Source organism: Petaurus breviceps, unplaced genomic scaffold (assembly GCF_028583685.1).
Source record: "Petaurus breviceps papuanus isolate PSGF00001 unplaced genomic scaffold, PetGlider_PUasm1.0 90515, whole genome shotgun sequence".
Lineage (NCBI taxonomy): Eukaryota > Metazoa > Chordata > Mammalia > Diprotodontia > Petauridae > Petaurus > Petaurus breviceps.
Window position 1 is genome coordinate 79,874 of NW_027187269.1, and position 22,187 is coordinate 102,060.

The following is a 22,187-nucleotide window of genomic DNA, read 5'->3' on the forward strand; positions in this document are numbered from 1 at the left end:
CTCAATTCTTATACACCATGGATGAAGTGTCTAATAAGGTGCTCTAATAAACTTGTTTCATTGACTTAACAAAACTTTTCATGTCTCCTTTTTGACCTCACTCGCTATAAGCCTCACTTTACTGAAGGTTTTTCCTTTTTTTCCTATAAGCTGTGGCTCCTTTCCCAAATTCTGTGCCAACAAGGATAGTGTTTTTATCTTGAGGATTCCCCCAAAGATTCACATCATCTCAGCATTATGGTTCCCCACTTCTACATGCAGAGTTTCCCTGAAAACTGACAGAATCAGTGTTAGCCCATTGCTTGTGTCACTATCTTCCATAGCTTAGTTATCAAATTTGAAGTTATAGAGCAGAACTCAACAAAAGGACTACAGAACAGTCATAGAGCATGTCTGAATGTTGTCAAGGAGCCATGCCCTTTGGGTGGATCCCATCTCCTTCAGCCTCTTGCACAGCCAGCACTACTTGCAACACTGCTCTTTAGTTGAGGTCCACCCATCCACTGGGGAAGTGAACTCATTAATGCTCTATTCAAATCTACTCCTCAGTCTCCTCTGTCCAAAAGTGCTCAATGATGACTCATGGTCTAAATTCATGTCCTCTTCTAAATCTTCCTTATTCTTGATCTCCCTTCAGCTTTTGACATCACTGGCCAACTAGTGCTCCTGGGTGTCCTTGACTCTGTTCTACCAGCCTGACTATTCACTCCCAATTGCCTTACCTAGACCACAATTCAAGACATGATGACTAATTATGTAAGACCCCCTGTTTATGAGCTCTTCTCTTTTCTCCCCCATACGCTCTTTCAGATGGTGATTTTCTTACCTTCAAATTTTTCTGTGACCTTCTCTCTGTCACTCACTGCTACAACTAAAGATCTAGACCAATATCTCAACCTGGTAGCTTCAGTACCATATCATGAACTATGCAATTAAACTATATCAAAATGATAACCACTAGTCATCTCAAAGCCCCTATAATACAAAACTCCTCATCTTGGCCTCTTCTAAAGCACCCCACCTCCCAACTTCCCTAGTGCTTTCAAGAGCACTACCATTCTGCCAGGAACCAAGGTTCACAACCTCAGAATACTGATATAAATAAAACCTGAAAAAAAAACAGAATAGATCTATTGGCAAAAGATTCACAAAAATTCACTTAAGAAAGAACTCCCCAAATGGCAGAATTGGTGAGATGGGTACAGAGGTATAAAAATTCACTGATGGAAATAATTCCTTAAAAATTTGAATTGGGCAATAGAAGCTAATTACTCTACGAGATATCAAGAAACAAGAAAACAAAGTCAAAAGAATAAGAAGTAGGAAAAATGTAAAATCTCTCACAGGAAAACAACTAACCTGTAAAACAGATAGAGGGAGAAATAATTCTAAAATTAGTGGACTACTTAATAGAATCTTAATTCTTAAAAGACCATGATTTTTAAAAATGATCTTACACTTCATATTTCAAGAAATTATAGAGGAAATGTGCCCTGGTATCCTAGGTTTAGAGGGTAAAATAGTAATTAAGACCCCCAAAAGAAAACTCCCAAGGATGTTATAGCCAAATTTCCAGGACAAGGAAAATTATTTCAATCAGTCAGAAATAAAAAATTCAAAAGCCACAATCAGGATAAAACAAGATGTAGCAGCTTCCACCTTAAAGGAGCAGTTGACTTTGAATAAATTTCAGAAAGAAAAGGAGTTCAGATTACAGTCAAGAATAACCTCTCCAGCAAAAATGATTATAATCCTTGGTGGAATGGAGGGTTGGATATTTAATGATAGAGAGGAATTTCAAACATTCTTGATGAAAAAAGTAGAATAGAGTATTTGACATTTAAGCACAAGACACGAGAAGCATAAAAAGAGAAAAATGAAAGAGAAATCATAAGGGGCTCAATAAGTTTAAACTATTCCCTTTCCTATAGAGGCAGATGCCACATGGGATGCCTCATATGTTTATCATTATTAATGAAATTAGAAGGAGTCCACATAGACAGAGAGCACAGGCATGAGTTGATTATGTTTAGATCACCTAAAAAATGGAGGGGCGAGAAAGAGGGATGCACTGGGGAAAATGGGAAAGGAAAGGAAGTAAAAAAAGATTTTTTTAAGAGGCATGCAATGAATAATTTTTATAGTGTTGGTGGTAATATAGTAAAAGCTTTTACAGTATGGGGTGGTGGGCAATGCTTAAACCCAACTTTCCTCAGAATTGGTTCAAAGAGGGAAGAATACACACACACACACACACACACACACACACACACACACACACTACAGATGGGTGAATGTATCTTACCCAACAGGGAAACTGGAAGAAAAAGGGATAAGGCAAAGAGAGCTGGGGGTAGGAGCTGTGAGGGGAGGGATTACGGAGGATGAAAAGGATGGAATATTAAGGAAGCCAGTGTTTAGAAGCAAAACAGACTTTTGAGAAATGACAGGGTAAACAGTGATATAGAGGAGGTAAAAAAGAAGGATATAGAATGGAGGGAAGTAAAAGTAATACAACTCTGAATGTGTAAGGGATAAATTTATTCTTAAAATAGAATTAGTAGAATGGATTATAAATCAGTAATTCAACAATGTGTTGATTGTGAGAAACATGCTTGAAACAGAAAGATACACAAAGGGTTAAAATGAGGGGCTGGAGCAAAATCTATTATGCTTTCACAGGAGCAAAAAAATGCAGGGGTAGAAATAATGACTTCAAGTAAAACAAAAGCAAAAATAGACCTAATGAAAAGACATAATCTTGGAAGCTACATTTTGTAAAAAGTACCATGGCCAATGAAGTTAAATCAAAAAATTTTATAGCAAGTTTTCAAATAAAGGTCTTATTTCTCAAATATGTAGGGAACTGAGTCGAATTTACAAAAATTAGAGGTATTTCCCAGTTGATAAATGGTCAGTGGATATGAACAGGCAATTTTCAAAAGAAGAAATCAGAGTTATCTATTGTCATATGAAAAAATATTCCAAATAATATTAATTGGGGAACCAAGTTAAAATTACTCAGATGTATCAACTCACATTTATCAGAAATTTAAAATATTGGAGGGAATTATGGGAGGAAAGGCAACACTGATGAATTGTTGATGGAGTAGTAAACTGGTCCAACCATTCTGGAGAACAATTTGGAACTATACCCAAAGGGATATAAAACTGTGTATGTTTGCTCAAGAACACTACTACTCTATATCACAAAGAGATCAAAGAAAAAGGAAAGAACCTAGATATACAAAAATATTTATAGATGCTTTTTATGTGGTGACAAAGGACTGGACACAGGAGATGATGCCCAGCAATAAGCGAATAACTTAACAAGGTGAGAATTCCATACTATGATGGAACACTATTGAACTCTCAAAAAATGAGGGGTATAGTTTCACTTATTTATTGATTATTAGTTTTCAACATTCACTTTCATAAGATTTTGAATCCCAAATGTTCTCCACATCACTCCCCTCCCCTACTCCAAGACAGCATGTAATTTTATATAGTCTCTACAAAGACATTCATATTGAATCTATTTTCACATTAGTCATGTTGTACAGAAGAATTAGAACCAATGAGAGAAACTATGAGAAAGCAGAAACAAACGACAGAGAGAGAGAGAGAGAGAGCAAATAATATGTTTCAATCTTCATTCAGACTCCATAGTTATTTTTCTGGATGTAGACACCACTTTCTGTCATAAGTAATTTGGAGTTGTCTTGGATCTTTGCTTTGCTAGTAAGAGATGAGTCCATCAAAGTTGAGGAATATAGTGTCAGAAAAACTTGGTAAGACTGATACAAACTGAGTTGATCAGAACTACCATGTTTCCCCGATAATAAGACACTGTCTTATTATTTTTTTCAGACAGAAAAACACCAGAGGGCTTATTTTCAGGGGAGGGCTTATTTTAATGAACATTGACAGCAATTTTAATAAACAGGTAGATGTGAACAAAAAAATGTACCTTTATTCAATAAGCAAATCACTGGGTAAGAACAGGATGATGCGCTCACTGCTGCAGCTCTGATTGGATGCAGCTCGGAGCGCGGTGTGCGTTTCACGGGGCGGGGGGGGGGGATGGTGCATACAGAGGGTACCGTAATGTAGTGTGTAGCGCAGAGGATCTCAATAGGGCTTATTTTCGGGGAGGGCTTATTTTAGAGGAATCTTACACAGTAAGGGGAGGGCTTACTTTCTGGATAGGTCTTATTATCGGGGAAACACGGTAGGAGATCTTTGTACACAGTAAGAGCAATATTGTAATGATGATGGACAAGAAAGACTTAGCTCATCTAATCAAGAAAATGATCCAAGACATTTGCAAAGGACTCATGATTAAAACTGCCCTTCACCCCACCACAAGAACTGATGAACTCAGAGCAAAAAATGAAGTATAATTTTCTCGCTTTATTTTGTTCAGTTCATTTAAAAGCATCACTAATGTGAAAATATGTCTTGAATGATTTCAGAAGTATAATGGGTATCATATTGTTTCCTTTCTCAGTGGCTGAGGGGAGAAATTAAGGGAGAAAGAAAATTTAGAACTGAAATTTTCTTAAACCTTAAAAATGAATTAATTTTTTGAAGAGATAGAGAATTCATCAAGTGGCCTAAAAACTAAGGAGGCCAAAGTGGCAAGCATAATGTAAGGAGGACAATGTTATCCAAGAGACAGGCAGTCATATTAACTATGACTTTAGTGACATTGCAATAATTTCTCGTTACATAAACAAGATCATGGCAGAGATATCTCTGAGAAACAAAAAATGGTGAATAAAAACACATTAGGGAGCTGGAGGAATTGTTCTCAGGGAACCAAAACTGAAAAAAAAAATGTGTTTTTTCCTGTAAAATTCAGTAATAGAAATTATACAGTTCTTCCCTCAACCAGTTCTGCCTCATGCTAGAAGAGTACAGAAGTCCATGTGCAAATGGTGCCAGAGACACAACTTTCCCTTGACATCCAACCAAATCCGTGAATCCTGACACCATGAGCTACTATGGCAGCTACTATGGGGGCTCTGGCTCTGGTTATGACTGTGGATGTGGCAGCTTCTATACCCTAGGCTATGGCTTTGGGAGCTTGGGCTATGGTGGATATGGCTAGGGTGTCTATGGCTATGGCTGCTGTCACCCATCTTGCTGTGGAAGGTATTATTCCTATAGCTTCTAATAAAAAGCTACTTGCTCCCAGGCTGTCATAAAATCCTCATCCCCACTTTGCTTTGGGTTAATTCCATGCCCTTATAAGAATATCAAATTTCATCAGTCTCTGTGGCTGAGTGGCAGGGAAGAACTGCCATAAGAAGGCCTTGGAATCAAATTATACCACTCATGGAAGTGAAGTGGCAATAACCAAGAAGCAGCGGAGCCCATCCTTCTGGGAAAAGATACACAATGTCACCTTTCATGATGGAAATTTCCCCAACAACAGCTCATGTCCAGCAAGTTTGCTCAGTTCTTATATACAATGGCAGAAGTGTTTAATAAGATGTTCTGGGGCTGGGGGGGGGGGGGGGTTGGAGTCAAGATGGCAGAGTAGAAACAGGACTTCCATGGGCCTCCAGCTCTCACCTCCTCTAATTCATGTAAAAGGTGACTCTGAAGAAACTTTGGAGCTGCAGAACCCATGACACAAAGAAGCTAAGCTCCCACTGAAGACAGTCTGGTGGGCTGGCAGCAAGAGACCAGCATAGCGCTCTGGGAGCCGACCCCAGCCCCACACCAGCTGGAGATTTTAGCCCTAGGGCAGGCCTGACCAACCACTGGCTGGAGGGACTCCAGATCACCAGCAGCTGTGGCGGTTTCCAGAATTATCAACACATAGATGCTAAGGACACAGTGAGAGGTAAGCGCAGTGTGTACTTTGGGATCCAATAGTTGGGAGTGCGGTTGACCTCTGCCCCACAGGGCAAGAACCAGTTGAGGAGCTGTGGCTGTGTAGCCACCACCATGTGGCAGCTTCAGCTCCTGGTCTGCAGTTTGTAGGGGGACCAAGCGACCAGTGTGAGGAGTAATTGCTCTTGCTTTAACCTGCTTGGATCTGGATTTTGGTCTAGGGTCCTAGGGTGTGCAACCAGCTTGCCAGAGTGTGTGGAGGCTTCAGAGAGGGCACCCAACTAATACTTTCAGCAGCTGAGAAAACTCCAACGATCTGGGACAAAGCTCCCCTGTCTGGTAGCAGAGTCTTACTGTGGCAAAAAGTCCAAAAGTCAAGTAATTGAGTGGCAACATGAGCAAATGAGGGAAGCAAAGTAAACAGAGCAACCCAAATTTACACTCCTATTTTGGGGACAAAAAGGATCAAAGCATGGAACAGGAGGAAGACAGTGAAGTCAGAACTCTTGCTCCAAAAGCTTTCAAGAAAAATATGAGTTGGGGGCGGCCAGGTAGCACAGCGAGTAAGAGCACCAGCTCCAGTGTTGAGAAGACCTGGAGATCGAATCCCAGGCTCAGACACTTAGCACCCACCCAGAAACACCTGGCCGTGTAACCTTGAGCAAGTTACTTAACCCCAATTGCTTAGGAGTAGCCAGGTGGCTCAGCGAGTAAGAGCACCAGCTCCAGTGTTGGGACGACCTGGAGACCGAATCCCGGGCTCAGACACTCAGCACCACACCCAGAAATAACTGGCCGTGTAACCTTGAGCAAGTTACTTAACCCCGATTGCTTAAAAAAAAAAAAAATATGAGCTGGTTACAGGCCACAGAAGAGCTTAAGAAAGATTTTGCAAAGCAAATAAGAGAAGTGGAGGAAAAATTGGGAAGAGACCAAGCCCAGGCCTGCCATGAGCCTGAGGTTTTAGCCCCAGGGCAGGTCTGACCAGCAGCTGGTAGGAGGGACTCCAGATCAGCAGCAGCTGTGGCGCTTTCCAGAATTATCAACACACAAATGCAAAGGACAAAGTGAGAGGTCAGTGCAATATGGACTTTGGGACCCAATAAGAGGGAGCATGTCAGCTTTTGCCCCCAGGGCAAGAAGCCACTGAGACGCCAGCACAGCAAGCAAGTGCCACGTTGCAGCTTCAGCTCCTGGCCTGCAGAGTGTAGGGGGGCCAAGCGACCAGTCTGAGGGATAATCGCTCTTGCTTTAACCTGCTTGGATATGGATTGCAGTCTAGGGTGGAGGTCCTGGGGTGTGTGTCCAGCTTGCCAGAGCATGTGGAGGCCTCAGAGAGGGCACCCATCTAAAACCCCATGCAGCTGAGAAAACCCCAGCATTTGGAACGAAAGCTCCCCTGTCGGATGGCAGAGTCCTACTGTGGCAAAAAGCCCAGAGGTCAGGTGACTGAGGGGTGACATGACCAGGCAAAGAAAACAAAGCAGACAGAGGATTCCAACATTAGACTCCTATTTTGGGGACAAAAAGGAGCAAAGCATGGAACAGGAGGAAGACAGTGAAGTCAGAACTCCTGCACCAAAAGCTTCAAAGGAAAATATGAGCTGGTTACAGGCCATAGAGAACCTTAAGAAGCAGATAAGAAAAGTGGAGGAAAAATTGGGAAAAGAAATGAAAACAATGCAAGAAAATTATGAAATGAGAGTCAACAGCCTGACTGAGGAAAATAACACTTTAAAAAACAGACTGACTCAAATGGCAAAAGAGGCTCAAAAAAGCAATGAGGAGAAGAATGCCTTAAAAAGCCAAATTTGCCAAATGGAAAAAGAATCTCAAAAGCTCAATGAGGAGAATCATTGCTTCAGAATTATACTGGAGCAAATGGAAGCTAATGACTTGATGAGAAATCAAGATGCTGTTAAACAGATTCAAACAAATGAAAGAATAGAAGGCAATGTGAAATATCTCATGGGAAAAACCACTGACCTGGAAAATAGATCCAGAAGACATAATTTAAAAATTATTGGACTATCAGAAAGCCATGATCAAAGTAATAACCTAGAAATCATCCTGCAGGAAGTTCTCAAAGAAAACTGCCCTGATGTTTTAGAACCAGAGGGCAAAATAGAGGTTGAAAGAATCCACCAATCACCTCCTGAAAAAGATCCCAAAAAGAAAACTCCTAGGAATATTATAGCCATGTTCCAGAATTCCCAGATTAAGGAGAGAATATTACAAGCAGCCAGGAAGAAACAATTTGAATTTTGTGGAAACACAATCAGGATAACCCAGGATCTGGCAGCTTCTACACTGAGGGATCAAAGGGCTTGGAATATGATATTCTGGAGGTCAAAGGAGCTGGGATTAAAACCAAGAATAACCTACCCAGAAAAACTGAGTATCATGTTTCAGGGGAAAATATGGTCATTCAGTGGAATAGAAGACTTTCAAGCATTCTTGATGAAAAAACCAGAGTTGAATAGAAAATTTGACATTCAGATATAAGAAGCAAGAGAAGCATGAGAAGGTAAACAGGGAAAAGAAATCATAAGGAACTTATCAAAGTTGAACTATTAACATTCCTATATGGAAAAACAATCATTGTAACTGATGAAACTTTCCTCACTATGAAAATAGTTGAAGGGAATAGAAATATATATATATATATATATATATATATATATATATATATGTCTATATATGAGGGTATATGGACATATGAATACATATGTGAATGTGTGTATATACGTTTACAGGCATACATAGATAGAGGGCACAGGACCAATTTAACAGGAAGGAATGATACTTAAAAGGTGAAATTAAGAGGTGAGAAAGGAATATAATGAGAGGAGATGGGGAGAGACAGAATGGGGTAAACTATCTCATATAGAAGAGACAAGGGAAAATGGTTACAATAGTGGGGAAGAATAGGAAGGCAAAAAGGAATGGGTCCACCTTATTCCCACTGAATACCCACTAAATAGGGTATCTCACCCTACAGGAGAATATTTGCTAAGGGGATGAGAGGGAAGGCTGGCTGGGGTGGGAGGGAAGTTGGAAGCACCCACTTTTGAAAAGGGATGGAATAAAATTAGAGAATAGAACAAGTGGGAGGTGGGATAGGAGGGAGGGAAATATAGTCAGTCTTTTACGATATTGTTTTACATTAGCCACACATGAAGCAGTAGCCAGCTTCATTATGTTCCACTATTAAAACTTCATTTAGAATGATTAATGGTCTCACTCACTGTCATTCACGTTACAACAGTAACATCCTACTTGACTTATTTACCCTTTAGAGTAGAATTGTCGAAATTTTGGGACCTGAGAGAAAAAAGGAGACATCTAGTGCTTCCCCAAACACATTGAACTCATTTTTCTTCTGGTCAGTTGGAGACTTTCTAAGATGCTCTGTAACCTAAGATCTAAGTCTCCCTTATCTCCACCTACACTCCTGTCAATGACCTCCTCAGTTCTTTGCGCTTACTTCCGTTTTCTCTGAAATTCACTAACCCAGCTCATAATTTCCCCTGAACTCATTTGTTCAGCTAGTTGTCTACATATGCCCAGAATGCATGATGCTACCCAATCTAATATTATCAGAACTTCCACATTTTGAAGAGTCATGGCTGTACAACATTCATTGGAGGCTACTCAGAGTCCCTGCCTGCCCTCCTTTCACTGTCCTTGAAAGCCCTGGACATCTGGTTCCTGACTGCCACCTTCAAGAGAAATTGTCTCTACAATGTGCTCAGTGATTTCCTACTGACCAAAATTAGTAATCTCTTCTCAATCTTCCTTCCTCTTGATCTGCCTTCAGCATTTGACACTGCAGGCCAACTGGGGCTCCTGGGTGTGTTTGACATGGTTCTTCACACCTGACTGGGGACTCACAGAACAGATCTGGTACCTGTACCATGTTCCTTCTTTCTCATCTTAATTAGCTCATCATTGTGTCATGTCAACTCTGGCTGACACCTAAGATGTTCTGTCTCCTCTCTCTCCATATGCTTTCTCCACCAGTCAGATGGTAGACGCTCCTTCAGGTCCCAGGCCTTGAAAGACTCCTCTCTGCCACTCATTGCCACATCTCCAGATCCAGGTCTGCATCTCCACCAATCTCCACTTCCACATCATGAAGTGTCCAATTGCACAATTTCAACTTGATCTCAAAACCCCAAGTCTAAAACCCAGTTCCTCATCTGCTCATGAAAAACACCTTACCTCTTCCTTATTTCTTCATTAATTCCACTCCTTTGCTACCAGGAACTCAGCTTCAGACCCATGGTAAGTACTTGATAATCCACTCTAATTGCACTTATCCAATCCATTGACAAAACTTGTTCTCTCTAAGCTCACAATACCCCTGGCATGCCAACAGACTCCACCTTAGATTAGGTGCTCAGTTTCTGTCTGCAGGAGCCTTACAATTGGTTTTCCAATTCAGTCTTCTTCCCAACACAATCCATCTTTCATTCAGTTTCCCAACGGATTTTCCTTTGTCTAGAATTTCACCATCTTCAAAAAACTTACCTATTATTTCCTTTCCACTCTTTGCATACTTTATTTCCCTCTCCACATTTTATACTCAGACTTCGGGTGATATGCTGCATGTCCCTTCAACTTGCCTTTCATTGGTTTGCTATCCAACCCACTCACATTGGTCTTCTTCCCTCTTCTGACTTTTCTTGCTGTCTTTGAATTTCAGCTCTAATATTACCCATAACAAGTACACCTAACCCTTTTCATGAGAAAATTATGCCTCTGCCTTTGAGATCTTCTTCCATCAAGCATCCATGTTTGTGGTAAGTACCTTACAATTTTCATGTTCTCACTGGACTTGGAGCATAAGAGCTGCCCAAGTGTAGGGAGTCTTGAATCCAGGAGCACAGTTGTTAGCACAGAGAAAATATTGTAGAGGTGTTTGGTTCTTGGGGTGCTTTGGAAATAGAAGCTAGATTGGCCTTTTCCATACATTGGTGCCCCACTACCATTGCAATCTGAAACTTGCATGATTCTGTCAATTCAGTCTCAAAGAGCACTGATTTAAGAGACAGGATGCAACCACCTGTCTAAGGAGTCAGAAGCCCAAGGAGATGATTGTAATGGAAGAAGGACAGTGTCACCCAGGAGATGGTTACCATGAAGGGGGTAGGTTACCAGGTACATTAACAATAAAGAATTTGCCAACAGTATAATCATTCTCATTATAAGAGCAAGACTGTAGCAAAGCATTCCTAGAGAATAAATGAATTGAGAGAAAAAATCCTTAAAGAGCTGGGGGAATGATTCTCTGGGAACGAACAATAATAAGAGCGTCATTTTACCCTGGTGAGTTTACTAATGAGAAATATGCATTTCTGCTATGGATCTGCCACAACTTCTGAAAGAAATATACAAAAGTCCCTCTGCAGATGGGACTGTACACACTCATACAATATACTCTCGACATCCATTCACTTAAGTGAATCTTGACATCATGAGATACTATGGCAGCTACTATGGGGGCCTGGGCTAAGGCTATGGCTCTGATTATGGCTGTAGATGTGGCAGGTTCCATGGCCTAGGCTATGACTTTGGCAGGTTAGGCAATGGAGTCCTGGGTTATTATGGCTATGGCTGCTGCCACCCACACTGCTATGGAATGTATTTATTCCTATGGTTTCTACTGAAAAACCACTTACTCCCAGGCTGTCATAAAATCCTTGTCCACATCTTGCTTTGGGCTAATTCCATGCCCTTGCAACATCAAATTCCATTAGCCTCTATGGCTAGGTGGCATAGGGGAACTACAACAACAGGCCCTTGGTATCAATATAGACAATTCATGGAAGTGAGGTGGCAGGAAATAAGAAACAGTAGGACTCATTCTTCTGGGAAATGACAGAGAATCTCATCTTTCATGATAGAAACTTCCATATAATGACAGCTCATTTCCAGCAAGTTTGCTCAATTTTTAAACACCATGGTTGATGTATCTGATAAGATGTTCTAATAAACTTGTTTCAGTGGCTTAACTAAACTATTTTCACATACCTCTCCTTCTTGACCTTACTATACTCATTCAGGTCTCATTTTACTGAAGGCCTGTAAGCTGAGGTCCCTTTCCCAAATTCTGTGCCAACATGGACATAGTTTTTACTTTCAGGATTCCCCATAGATTCACATGTTCATTACCTTAGGCTCATGGTTCATCATTTCCACATCCCATGGGTCCCTGATGACTCATAAAATGAGGGTTAGTACATTGCTATGGACTATGGCACTGAATTGAAGATAGTGTCACTATCTTCCACAACATTGTTATCAGATTTGAAGTCTTGGAACAGAGCACCTGAATGGTACAACAAAAGGACTACAGAATAGAGTCCTAGGCCACATCTGAATGTGGTCAAGGAGCCTTGCCTTTTGGGTGGATCCCACCTCCCTCAGGCTCTTGCACAACTTGCAACACTTCTCTCCAGCTGAGGCCCATCTATCTACTGGGGACGTGGACTCATTATTGCTCTGTCTAAATCTGCTCTGCAATCTTCTCTGTCCAAAGTGTTCAATTATGGCCTCATGAACTAAACTTGTGGCCTCTTCAGAATCTTTCTTCTTCTTGATCAACCTTCAGCTTTTGACATCACTGGTCAACTAGTGCTCCAGGGTTTCCTTGACACTGCTTTGCCAGCCTGACTGTTCATTCCCAGTTCCCTTACCTAGACCACAATCCAAGCCATGTTGATTAATTATACAAGGCCCCTTCTTTTATGAGTTCTTCTCTTTTCTACCCCATATACTCTCACAGATGGAGACCTTCTAACCTTAAAGTTCTTCTGAGACCTTCTCTCTGTCACTAACTGCTACATCTAGAGATCTAGACCTACATCTCTCAGTAGCTTCTGTCCCATATCATGAACTATGCAATTATACTACTTCAAAATGAGGACCACTGGTTATCTCAAATCCCCTAGGTATCATACAAAGCTCCTCATCTTACCATCTCCCAAAGCACCCTACTTCCCAAATGCTTTAGTGCTTTCAAGAGCACTGCCATTCTGCCAGCTCACAGCCTCAGAATACTGATGAAAATAACACCTTAAAAAACAGAATTGGTCTATTGGTAAAAGAGGCACAAAAATTAACTTAAGAAAGAAATCCTTAAAAATACCCTTGTATCAGCCAGAATTGACCAGATGGAAAAAGAGGTATATAAAGGTATAAAAGCTCAGTGATGGAAACAATTCCTTAAAAATTGGAATCAGGCAATGAAAGTTAATGAATCCATGAGACATCAAGAAATAAAGTCAAAAGAAGTAAAAGTAGGAAAAAAATGTGAAAACTCTCACAGGAAAACAACTGACATGGAATATAGATAAAGGAGAGAAAATTGTAAAATTATTGGACTATCTGTAAGCAATGATTTAAAAAATTCTTCCTAGACATCACATTTGCCCTGATATCTTACGTTCAGAGAGTAAAACAGCAATTAGGATGCCAAAACAAAAACTCCCATGATTGTTATAGGCAAATTCCAAAGCTTCCAGGACAAGGAAAACTATTGCAATCAGTCACAAAGAAACAATTCAAATATCCTGGAGCCACAGTCAGAATAAAACAAGATGTAGCTGCTTCCACATTTAAGTAGCAATGGCTTTGAATAAATTCCAGAATGAAAAGTAGCTCAGATTACACCCATAACTTCTTCAGCAAAGATGAGTATAAGCTGTGGAAGCGGAAAGCGATGGATATTTAATGATAGAGAGGAATTTCAAGCATTCTTAATAACAAAAAAAAGTTGAATAGAATATTTAACATTCAAATTCAAGAATCAAGAGAAGCATAAGAAGAGAGACATGAAAGAGAAATTTTAAGGGACTCAGTAAGTTTCAACTGTTTCCATTACTATAAAGGAAGACACCACATGTAACTCCTCATATCTTTATCATTATTAGTGCAATTAGAAGGAATCCCCATAGACAGAAGGAATGAGTATGCGTTGATTATGTTTGGATGATATAAAAATGGAGGGTTGAGAAAGAGGGATACATTGAGAGAGGTATGAAATGAAAGAAAGAATGGGGAAGATTTCCTCAACTAAAAGCTATTCAAGAAAGATCTTTTATAGTATGGGGGGAAATATATAGGGAAAACTTTTACCATATAGGGTGAAGGGCAATGTTTATACATAACTTTCTTCAGGACTAGTTCAAAGAGAGAAGAATACAAACATACACACACACACATACACACACAAATGGTGGATGAGTTTAACTTACTCAACACGGAAACAGGAAGAGAAAGGGATAAGATAGAGACCTGGGAGTGGGGTCATGGGGTGGAGAGAAGGAGCAGAGAGGAAAAAATAGATGGAATGTTAAGGCAGCCAGTGGCAAAACAGAATTTTGAGGAATGACAGGGTAAGAGAGATAGAGAAAGAAAAAAAAAAGAAAGAATGAAGGGAAATACACAATAATACAACTCTGAATGTGAATGGGGTGAACTTACTCTTAAAGTGGAAGCAGATAGCAGAATAGATTAAAAACCAGTATTCCACAATATATTGTTTAGGAGAAACATGCTTGAAACAAAAAAACATACTCAAATGGTTAAAATGAGGGGCTAGAACAGAATCTATTATTCTTTCACTGAAGTAAAAACTCAGGTGAAGAAATCATGACATCAAACAAAGCAAAAGCAAAAACAGACCTACTGAAAAGACAAAATCTTGGAAACTACACTGTGTAAAAAGTACCATGGACAGTAAAGTGGAATCAAAAATTTTTTAAATAAGTTTTTTCAAAGAAACTTTTTTTCAAATTTCTCAAATTTACAAAAACTGGAAGCATTTCCCAGGTGACAAATGATCAAAGGATATGAATAGGTAGTTTTCCAAAGAAGGATTCAGAGTTATCTATACCCATAAGAAAAAAAATAATCTAAATTAATATTAAGTGGGGAAACTAATTAGAATTACTCTGAGGTACCAAGCCCAAACTTATTAGAAATAAAATATGCTAGAGGGATTGTGAAGGGAAAGGAAACACTGATGAATTGTTGATGGGGTTGTAAACTGGTGCAACCATTCTGGAGAACAATTTGAAACTATATCCAAAGGGATATAAAGCTGTGTGTACCTTCATTCAGGAATGCTACTACTCCTACATTTGTATCACAAAGAGATCAAAGAAAAAAGAAAGTACCATAGAGATACAAAAATATTTATGGATGTTCTTTATGTAGTGGCAAAGGATTGGACATAAGAGATGCCCAAAAGTTAAGGAATGTCTGGACAAGGTGAGGTGTTCCATACTGTGAACAAGGTGAGAGCTCCATACTATGAGAGAACACTATTGAATTCTCAGAAAAAAAAAAGAGGTATCATTTCATTTATTTATTTATTTTTAGTTTTCAACATTCACTTCCATAAGATTTTGAATGCCAAATTTTCCCCCCACTTCTCCTCTCTCTCCACCTCAAGATGGCATAAAATTTGATATAGGCTCTGCATATACATTCATATTGAAACTATTTTTACATTATTCGTGTTGTAAAGAATTAGAACCAATGGGAGAAAACAAAAGAAAGAAAAAAACAAACAAAAAGGGGGGGGGGGAAGAAGGAGAGAAAAAATAATATGCTCCAATCTACATTCAGATGTCATGGTTCTTTTTCTGGATGTGGACAGCATTTTCCATCATGAGTCCATTGGAGATGTCAGGGATCCTTGCTTTGTTAAGAAGAGATAAATCTATCAAAGTTGAGGAGTACAGTTTCAGAAAAATCTGGTAAACCTGATACAAACTAATGCAAACTGAGATGATCAGAATTAGGAGATCATTGTACACAGTCAAAGCATTATGGTAATGATGATGGACTGTGAAAATTTAGCTCCTCTGATCAATTAAATGATCTAAGATATTTGCAAAGGACTCATGATAAAAAATGCTCTCCACCACAAAGCATGAACTGATGAATTCAGAGTACAAAATGAATTATAATTTTTCCACTTTATTTTATTTGGTTTATTTAAAGGGATCACTAAAATAAAAAGGTGTTTTGCATTATTTCAGATAGATAATGGGTATTGTATTGCTTGATTTGTCAGTGGCTAGGAGGAGAAATTAGGGCAGAAAGGGAATTTGGAACTGAAATTTTTTTAAATCTAAAAAATGTACACATGTTCTTTGAAAGAGAGAGAAGAAATACCAGCCTGCTTAAAAACTAAGGAGGTCAGAGTGGTAAGCATAATGTCAGGAGGACGCTATCATCCAAGAGACAGGCAGTCATATTAACTACATAGTCTTCAACAACACTGTAATAATTTCTTATTACATGAACAAGATCATGGCAGAGATACCTCAGAGAAACAACAAATGGTGGAAAAAACTCTTAATGAGCTGCAGGAATTGTTCTCCAGGAACCAAAAATGAAAAGAATGTGCTTTTGACCTGTAAAATTCATTAATAGAAATTATGCAATTCTGAGCTGAATCTGCCCTGCCTCCTGCTAGAAGGGTGTAAAAGTCCACATGCAGATGTTGCCAGAAACATTCACACAGCTCACCCTTAACATCCAACTGAATCCTTGAAACCTGACAAAATGAGTTACTACGGCAGCTACTGTGAGGGCCTAGGCTATGGCTCTGGTTATGGCTGTGGATGTGGCAGCTTCCGTGGTCTGGGCTATGGCTATGGTGGCTATGGCTATGGGGCTATGGTGGCTATGGCTACAGCTGCTACTGCCCATCTTTCTATGGAAGGTATTATTCCTATGGCTTCTACTAAAAACCTCTTGCTCCCAGGCTGCTATCCTTGTCACCACTTTGTTTTGGGCTAATTCTATGCATTTTGAAGAATATCAAACTCCATCAGACTCTATGAAAGAGTGGAATTGGAGAATTACCACAGAGGGCCTTGAAATCAATATAGATGAATCATGGAAATGAAGTGGCAGGAATCAAGAAGCTGGCAAATGGCACAGAATCTCACCTTTCATGATGGAAATTTACCCAACAACAGCTCATTTCCAACAAGTTTGCTCAATTCTTATATACAATAGCAGAAGTATCTAATAATATGCTCTAATAAACTTATTTTACTGGCATAGAAAAACTGTTTTCATGTCTCCTTCTTGACTCCCACTGTACTTGGATTTCAGTCTCATTTTGTAAAGTTTTTCAAACTTGACTTAAGCTTTCATGTCACTGCAGAAGAAATGTATTTCAACTCATCATTAGAAATGAAGTGATACCTCTCCAGATTTCTGTTCAAAAAACATTATTTCTTTGGGGGTGGCTAGGTGGTGCAGTGAGTAGAGCGCCGGCCCCGGAGTCAGAAGGACATGAGTTTGGATCTGGCCTCAGACACTTAACACACACACACACACACACACACACACACACACACAAAACTAGCCATGTGACCTTGGGCAAGTTACTTAACCCCCAATGCCCTCCAAAAAGCAATAAAATAAAATAAATAGTAATGTGCACTTTAAAAGAAAAACATTATTTCCTTCTTAAACATTTTCTAAGATTTCATTTCTGCAGTACTTAAATTCTAGTACTTCCTAATAGCCTGGATCCACTTTCCTCAAGGCAAAGCATTTGTCCCTATCAGCTGTAGCCCTTCTTCCACATTCTCTGCATATGTAGACAGGGTTTTATGTTCAAAGTTTCTCAAAGATTCACATGTTCATCATCTCATTCTCATGGTTCATCACTTCCTGATCCAAGGTGTCCCTGATGACTCTCAGAATGTGGGTTAGCCCATCACTTTACTTGTCTTTCACCACTTTGTTATCAGCCACCAACTGGAAGTTCTGAAGCACAGCACAAGTGAGGGGCACACCACAAAGACTACAGAAGAGAATCCAAAACCAATCCTGAAGATTGTCATGAAACCACACTGTTCTGAAGGCTCCCATCTTCTTGAGAACACTATACCACCAGTACAGTTTACAACATTGCATACATGCTGAGGCTTTCCCATCCAAAGGGGAAGTAGACTCATTCATTTTTCTTCCAATTTTCAAATACTTTATTTTTTATCAATTACAGGTAAAAACCAATTTTTAAATTTTTAAAGTTTTGAGTTCCACTTTCTCTCCCTTCCTTTCTTTCTCCCCCTTTCCTGAGAAGGAAAACAATTTGATAGAGTCTATAAATGTGCAATCATGCAATAATATTTACATATTAATCATATGGTAAAAGAAAACAGACACAGAAAAATAATATTAAAAAGATTGCTTTTATCTTCAGTCAGACTCCATTAGTTCTTTCTCTGGAGCAGTAGTTTTTATGACCATAAGTCCTTCAGAATTGTCTTGAATCATTGTTTTGCTAAGAATAGCTAAGTGTTTCACAGTTTATCATTGTGCAATATTGCTACTGCTACGTACAATGATCTCCAGGTTCTGCACATTGAACTTCACATCAGTTTATGTAAGTCTTTCCAGGCTTTTCTGAAAGCATCCTGCTCCTCATTTCTTATAGCATGATAGTGTTCCATCACAATCATATATCACAACTGATTTAGAATTCCCCAGTTGATGGATATGCCATCAATTTCCAATTCTTTCAAATGAACTCATTCTTAAAAGAATGTCCTTCAAAACACCATAACATTCTCTAAATAAATTCAAGTGCCTAGATAAAGAGAGCTTTCACTTTTCCATTGCACATACTGGCTTTTAATCTTTGGCCCCAAAAATCAGGTCCCTTAGATGGATCCTTAGGAAGAAAGCACCCTACACAGCTAATAGTAGGTACTTGATAAATATTTATTGGTTGAAATGTTTATTTATGGAACTTGTGCTTCAGGCAATTGAGGAAACACTACAGTGCCATTACCAATGGATCTTCTCCCTTCTGCTGTTATTATCTAAAAAATGAATTACAATTTCAATGTCTCTCTCCTAAGCCTTACTCTGCACTCACAAAATGTTTGTCTGTTTCTTTGAATTTACTGGTTTCTCGATGGAAAAGCACTCCACAGTCTTTTCTTCAATTCTTCCCAAAACATATCCCCAAATGATTCATCAATCCTTCAAGAAAAGATTTTTTATAGAGGATAATTCAGTGAAAACAAATTCTTTAGGAAAAAGATTATTACTCTTTGGTACAATGCTCATTACGTAAAGAATATTTCATTATTTTTAGCAAAATAAAAACTTTTGGGGGGGAGAAAATGCTGCTTCTAAATCCAAGATCTCCTGCCTGGGCACTCACAGAACAGATCTGGTACTGTGCTGTGTAGTTGCCACTAACACACCTAGAGAGAGTTAGCATAAACCCCTGAGTATACTCTAAGCAAGTTCCAGCTCCTTCAGCCAAATCTCATAGAGATTAAGCTGGAGGCTCTTTTACCAAATGTTCTGGACTCCCCTACATGGTAACCAGCCAAGCCAAAAACCCACCAAGCACTGAGCAGTACATGCTTCAGATGGACCATCACCTCCATTTTCCTGACCTCTTCTCCCGTATGCCCTTTTTCTTGCAATCTCAAAGTCACAGTGGGATTTCTCTCTGCCATGTAATATCCTACTGGGTTTATTCAACCTTTACAGTGGAGAGCTGAAAAGTTTGGAACCTGAAAGAAGAGAGGAGACACCTAATGCTACCTCAACACATAGAATTCATTTCTCTTCTGGTCAACTGGAGTGTTTCTGAGATTCTCTGTACCCTTACAGTTACAGCCCTCCTTCTCTCCATTACACTCTGTCAATGACCTCCTCAGTTCTTATGGGCTCAGTTCTCTTATCTCTGAAAGTCACTAACCCAGCCCAGAATTTCCCCTGAACTCACTTGTTCAGCTAGTTGTCTACATATGCCCAGAATGCATAATCCTACCCAATCTAACATCTCAATTTCCACATTTTGAAAGTCCATAGCTGTACTGAATTGATTGGAGCCCACTCCAAGTCCCTGCTTGCCCTTTTTTTTTTACCATCCTTGAAAGCCCTGCACGTCTGGTTCCTGACTCCCACTTTCAAGAGAAACTGCTCTCTCCAAAGTGCCCGGTGATTTCCTATTGACCAAAGCTAGTGGCCTCTTCTCAATCTTCCTTCCCCTTTATCTGCCTTCAGCATTTGACACTGCTGGCCAACTGGGGCTCCTGGGTGTACTTGACAAGGCTCTTCCCACCTGACTGTTCCTTCTTACTCATCTTAATCAGCTCATCATCATGTCATTCAGTTCTGGCTGACACCTAAGATGCTCTGTCTCCTCTCTCTCTCCATATGCCTTCTTCACTGGTCAGATGGTAGACCCTCCTTCAGGTCTCAGGCCTTGAGAGGCTCATCTCTGCCACTCACTGCCGCATCTCCAGATCCAGGTCTGCATCTCCACTGAGCTCCACGTCCACATCATGAAGTGTCCAGTTGCACAATTTCAACTTGATGTCCTGTAGTCATCTCAAAACCCCAAGTCTAAAACCCAGCTCCTCATCTATCTCTTGAAAAGCACCTTATCTCTTCCCCACCTCTCTACTTCTCTCAGTAACTCTTGTTGACAGCCACACAAATTCTGACCCTCAAGGACTTAATGACAGTTCACTCTCATTGGACTTATCCAATCAGTTGGCAAAACTTGTTCTTTCTAACCTCACAATACCCCCAGCATGCCTATCCTCTCTACTAATATAGACCCCACCTCAGATTAGGTCCTCAGTGTCTCGCTGCAGCTGCCTTGTGATTGGCCTCCCTCTTGCAGTCCTCTTTCCTGCACCATCCATCCTCCACTCACTGAGGGATTTTCCTAAACCATTTATCTTATTCTTCACTCCTTCCAATCTGCAAAACACCTAGAACCCATATATGTTATCTGATAAATTTATTGCCTCCTGTTCTGTGCTTGTTCAAAACCATACATTTGTATGGTTTTTTGCCGTCTTCATAAATTGGCCTCTTCTTTTCTTTCTGGTCTTTGTATACTTTGTTCCCTTCCCTACCTTTCATAATCTGTCCCTTGCCAGCCTACCTACTCTCCTTCAAACAATGCATGCCCCTTTTCCTTGCCTTTGCCTTGGCTTGCTGTCCAACCTGCCCAGATTACTCTCCTTTCTCTTCCCTTCCCTTCTGACTTTCTCTGCTCCCTTTCAGTCTCAGTTCTAATCCTACCTGTAACAACTGCCCTCACCCCTTTTCACCAGACGCTTATGCCTCTGTCTCTGAGATCATCCCCAATTAAATTTCTGTGTTTGTGGCAGTTCTCACTGACCTTGTAATGTTAGAGCTTCCTAAGGAAAGGAAATCTGTTGATATTTTTTGTATCCCCAGCCCAGTAGTTTGTGCTTGGGTAGTTTTGGAACACTGGTACCTCACCACCACCTCAAGTCCAATCTGAAACTTGCATGATTCTGTCAATTCAGTCTCAAATAGCACTGATTAAAGAGACAGGATTCAACTCCCTGCCTAAAGAATCAGAAGCCCAGGGTAGCAATCATAATGGAAGAAGGACTAGTGCCACCCAGGAGAGGGTGCTATGTAGCCTGGATAGGGCACCAACAACATTCACAATATAGCCTTTGGCAACACTATAATCACTTCTTATTACAGGAATGGGATCATGCCAGAGCTTTCTCATAGAAACAGTTAATCAAGGGGAAAAAATCCCTTATAAGCTGAAGGAATTTTCTCCAGGAACAAATAATAACAAGAATGTGATGTTTCCCTGGCAATTTTTTAATCAGAAATATGTACTTTTGCTGTGGATCTGCCTCACCTCCCGCTGGAAGTATTTAAAAATCCCTGTGCACATTGGGTTGTACACACTAAAGCAAGATGCCCTTCATGTCCATCCAAATCTGTTCATCCTGATACAATATGCTACTGTGGGGGTCTGCGGTTTAGTTATGACTCTGGTTATGGCCATAGATGTAACACTTCCACAGCCTAGGCTACGGTTACGGTGGCTATGGCTCTAACTGCTTCCACTCATCTTGCTATGGAAGGTATTATTCCTATGGCTTCTACTAAAAAAAAAACCATTGCTGCTGGGCTGTCATGGAACCCTTATTCTCCCGTGCTTTGGGCTAATGCCATGGCTTTGTAAGAACATAAAATTCCATCAGCATCTATGACTGAGTGGCATGGGAGAGCTACCACAAAAAGACCTTAGAGTTCATATGAACCACTCAGAGCAGCAAAGTGGCTGGGACCAAGAAGCAACTGGACCCATCCTTCTAGGAAATTATGTAGAATCTCACCTGTCATGAAGGAGATTCCCCTGACAACAGCTTATTTCAAACAAGTTTGCTCAACTCTTATACACCACAGCTGAGATATCTGTTTATGATTTTCTAATAAATATCTTTCATTGGCATAGAAATAGTATTTTCACCTATCCTCCTTGACTTTGT

The 22,187-nt window shown here is 40.0% G+C and overlaps 1 protein-coding gene across 1 annotated transcript; it reads left to right on the forward strand.

Moving 5' to 3' along the window:
• Positions 1–4,996: 4,996 nt before the first annotated feature.
• LOC138142076 (keratin-associated protein 19-5-like) lies at positions 4,997–21,923 on the forward strand. Its single transcript, XM_069063007.1, has 3 exons — positions 4,997–5,036; positions 16,463–16,588; positions 21,725–21,923. The coding sequence occupies exons 1-3, from the start codon at positions 4,997–4,999 to the stop codon at positions 21,802–21,804; spliced, it is 246 nt and encodes an 81-aa protein (XP_068919108.1). The 3' UTR covers positions 21,805–21,923.
• The last annotated feature ends 264 nt before the right edge of the window (positions 21,924–22,187 follow it).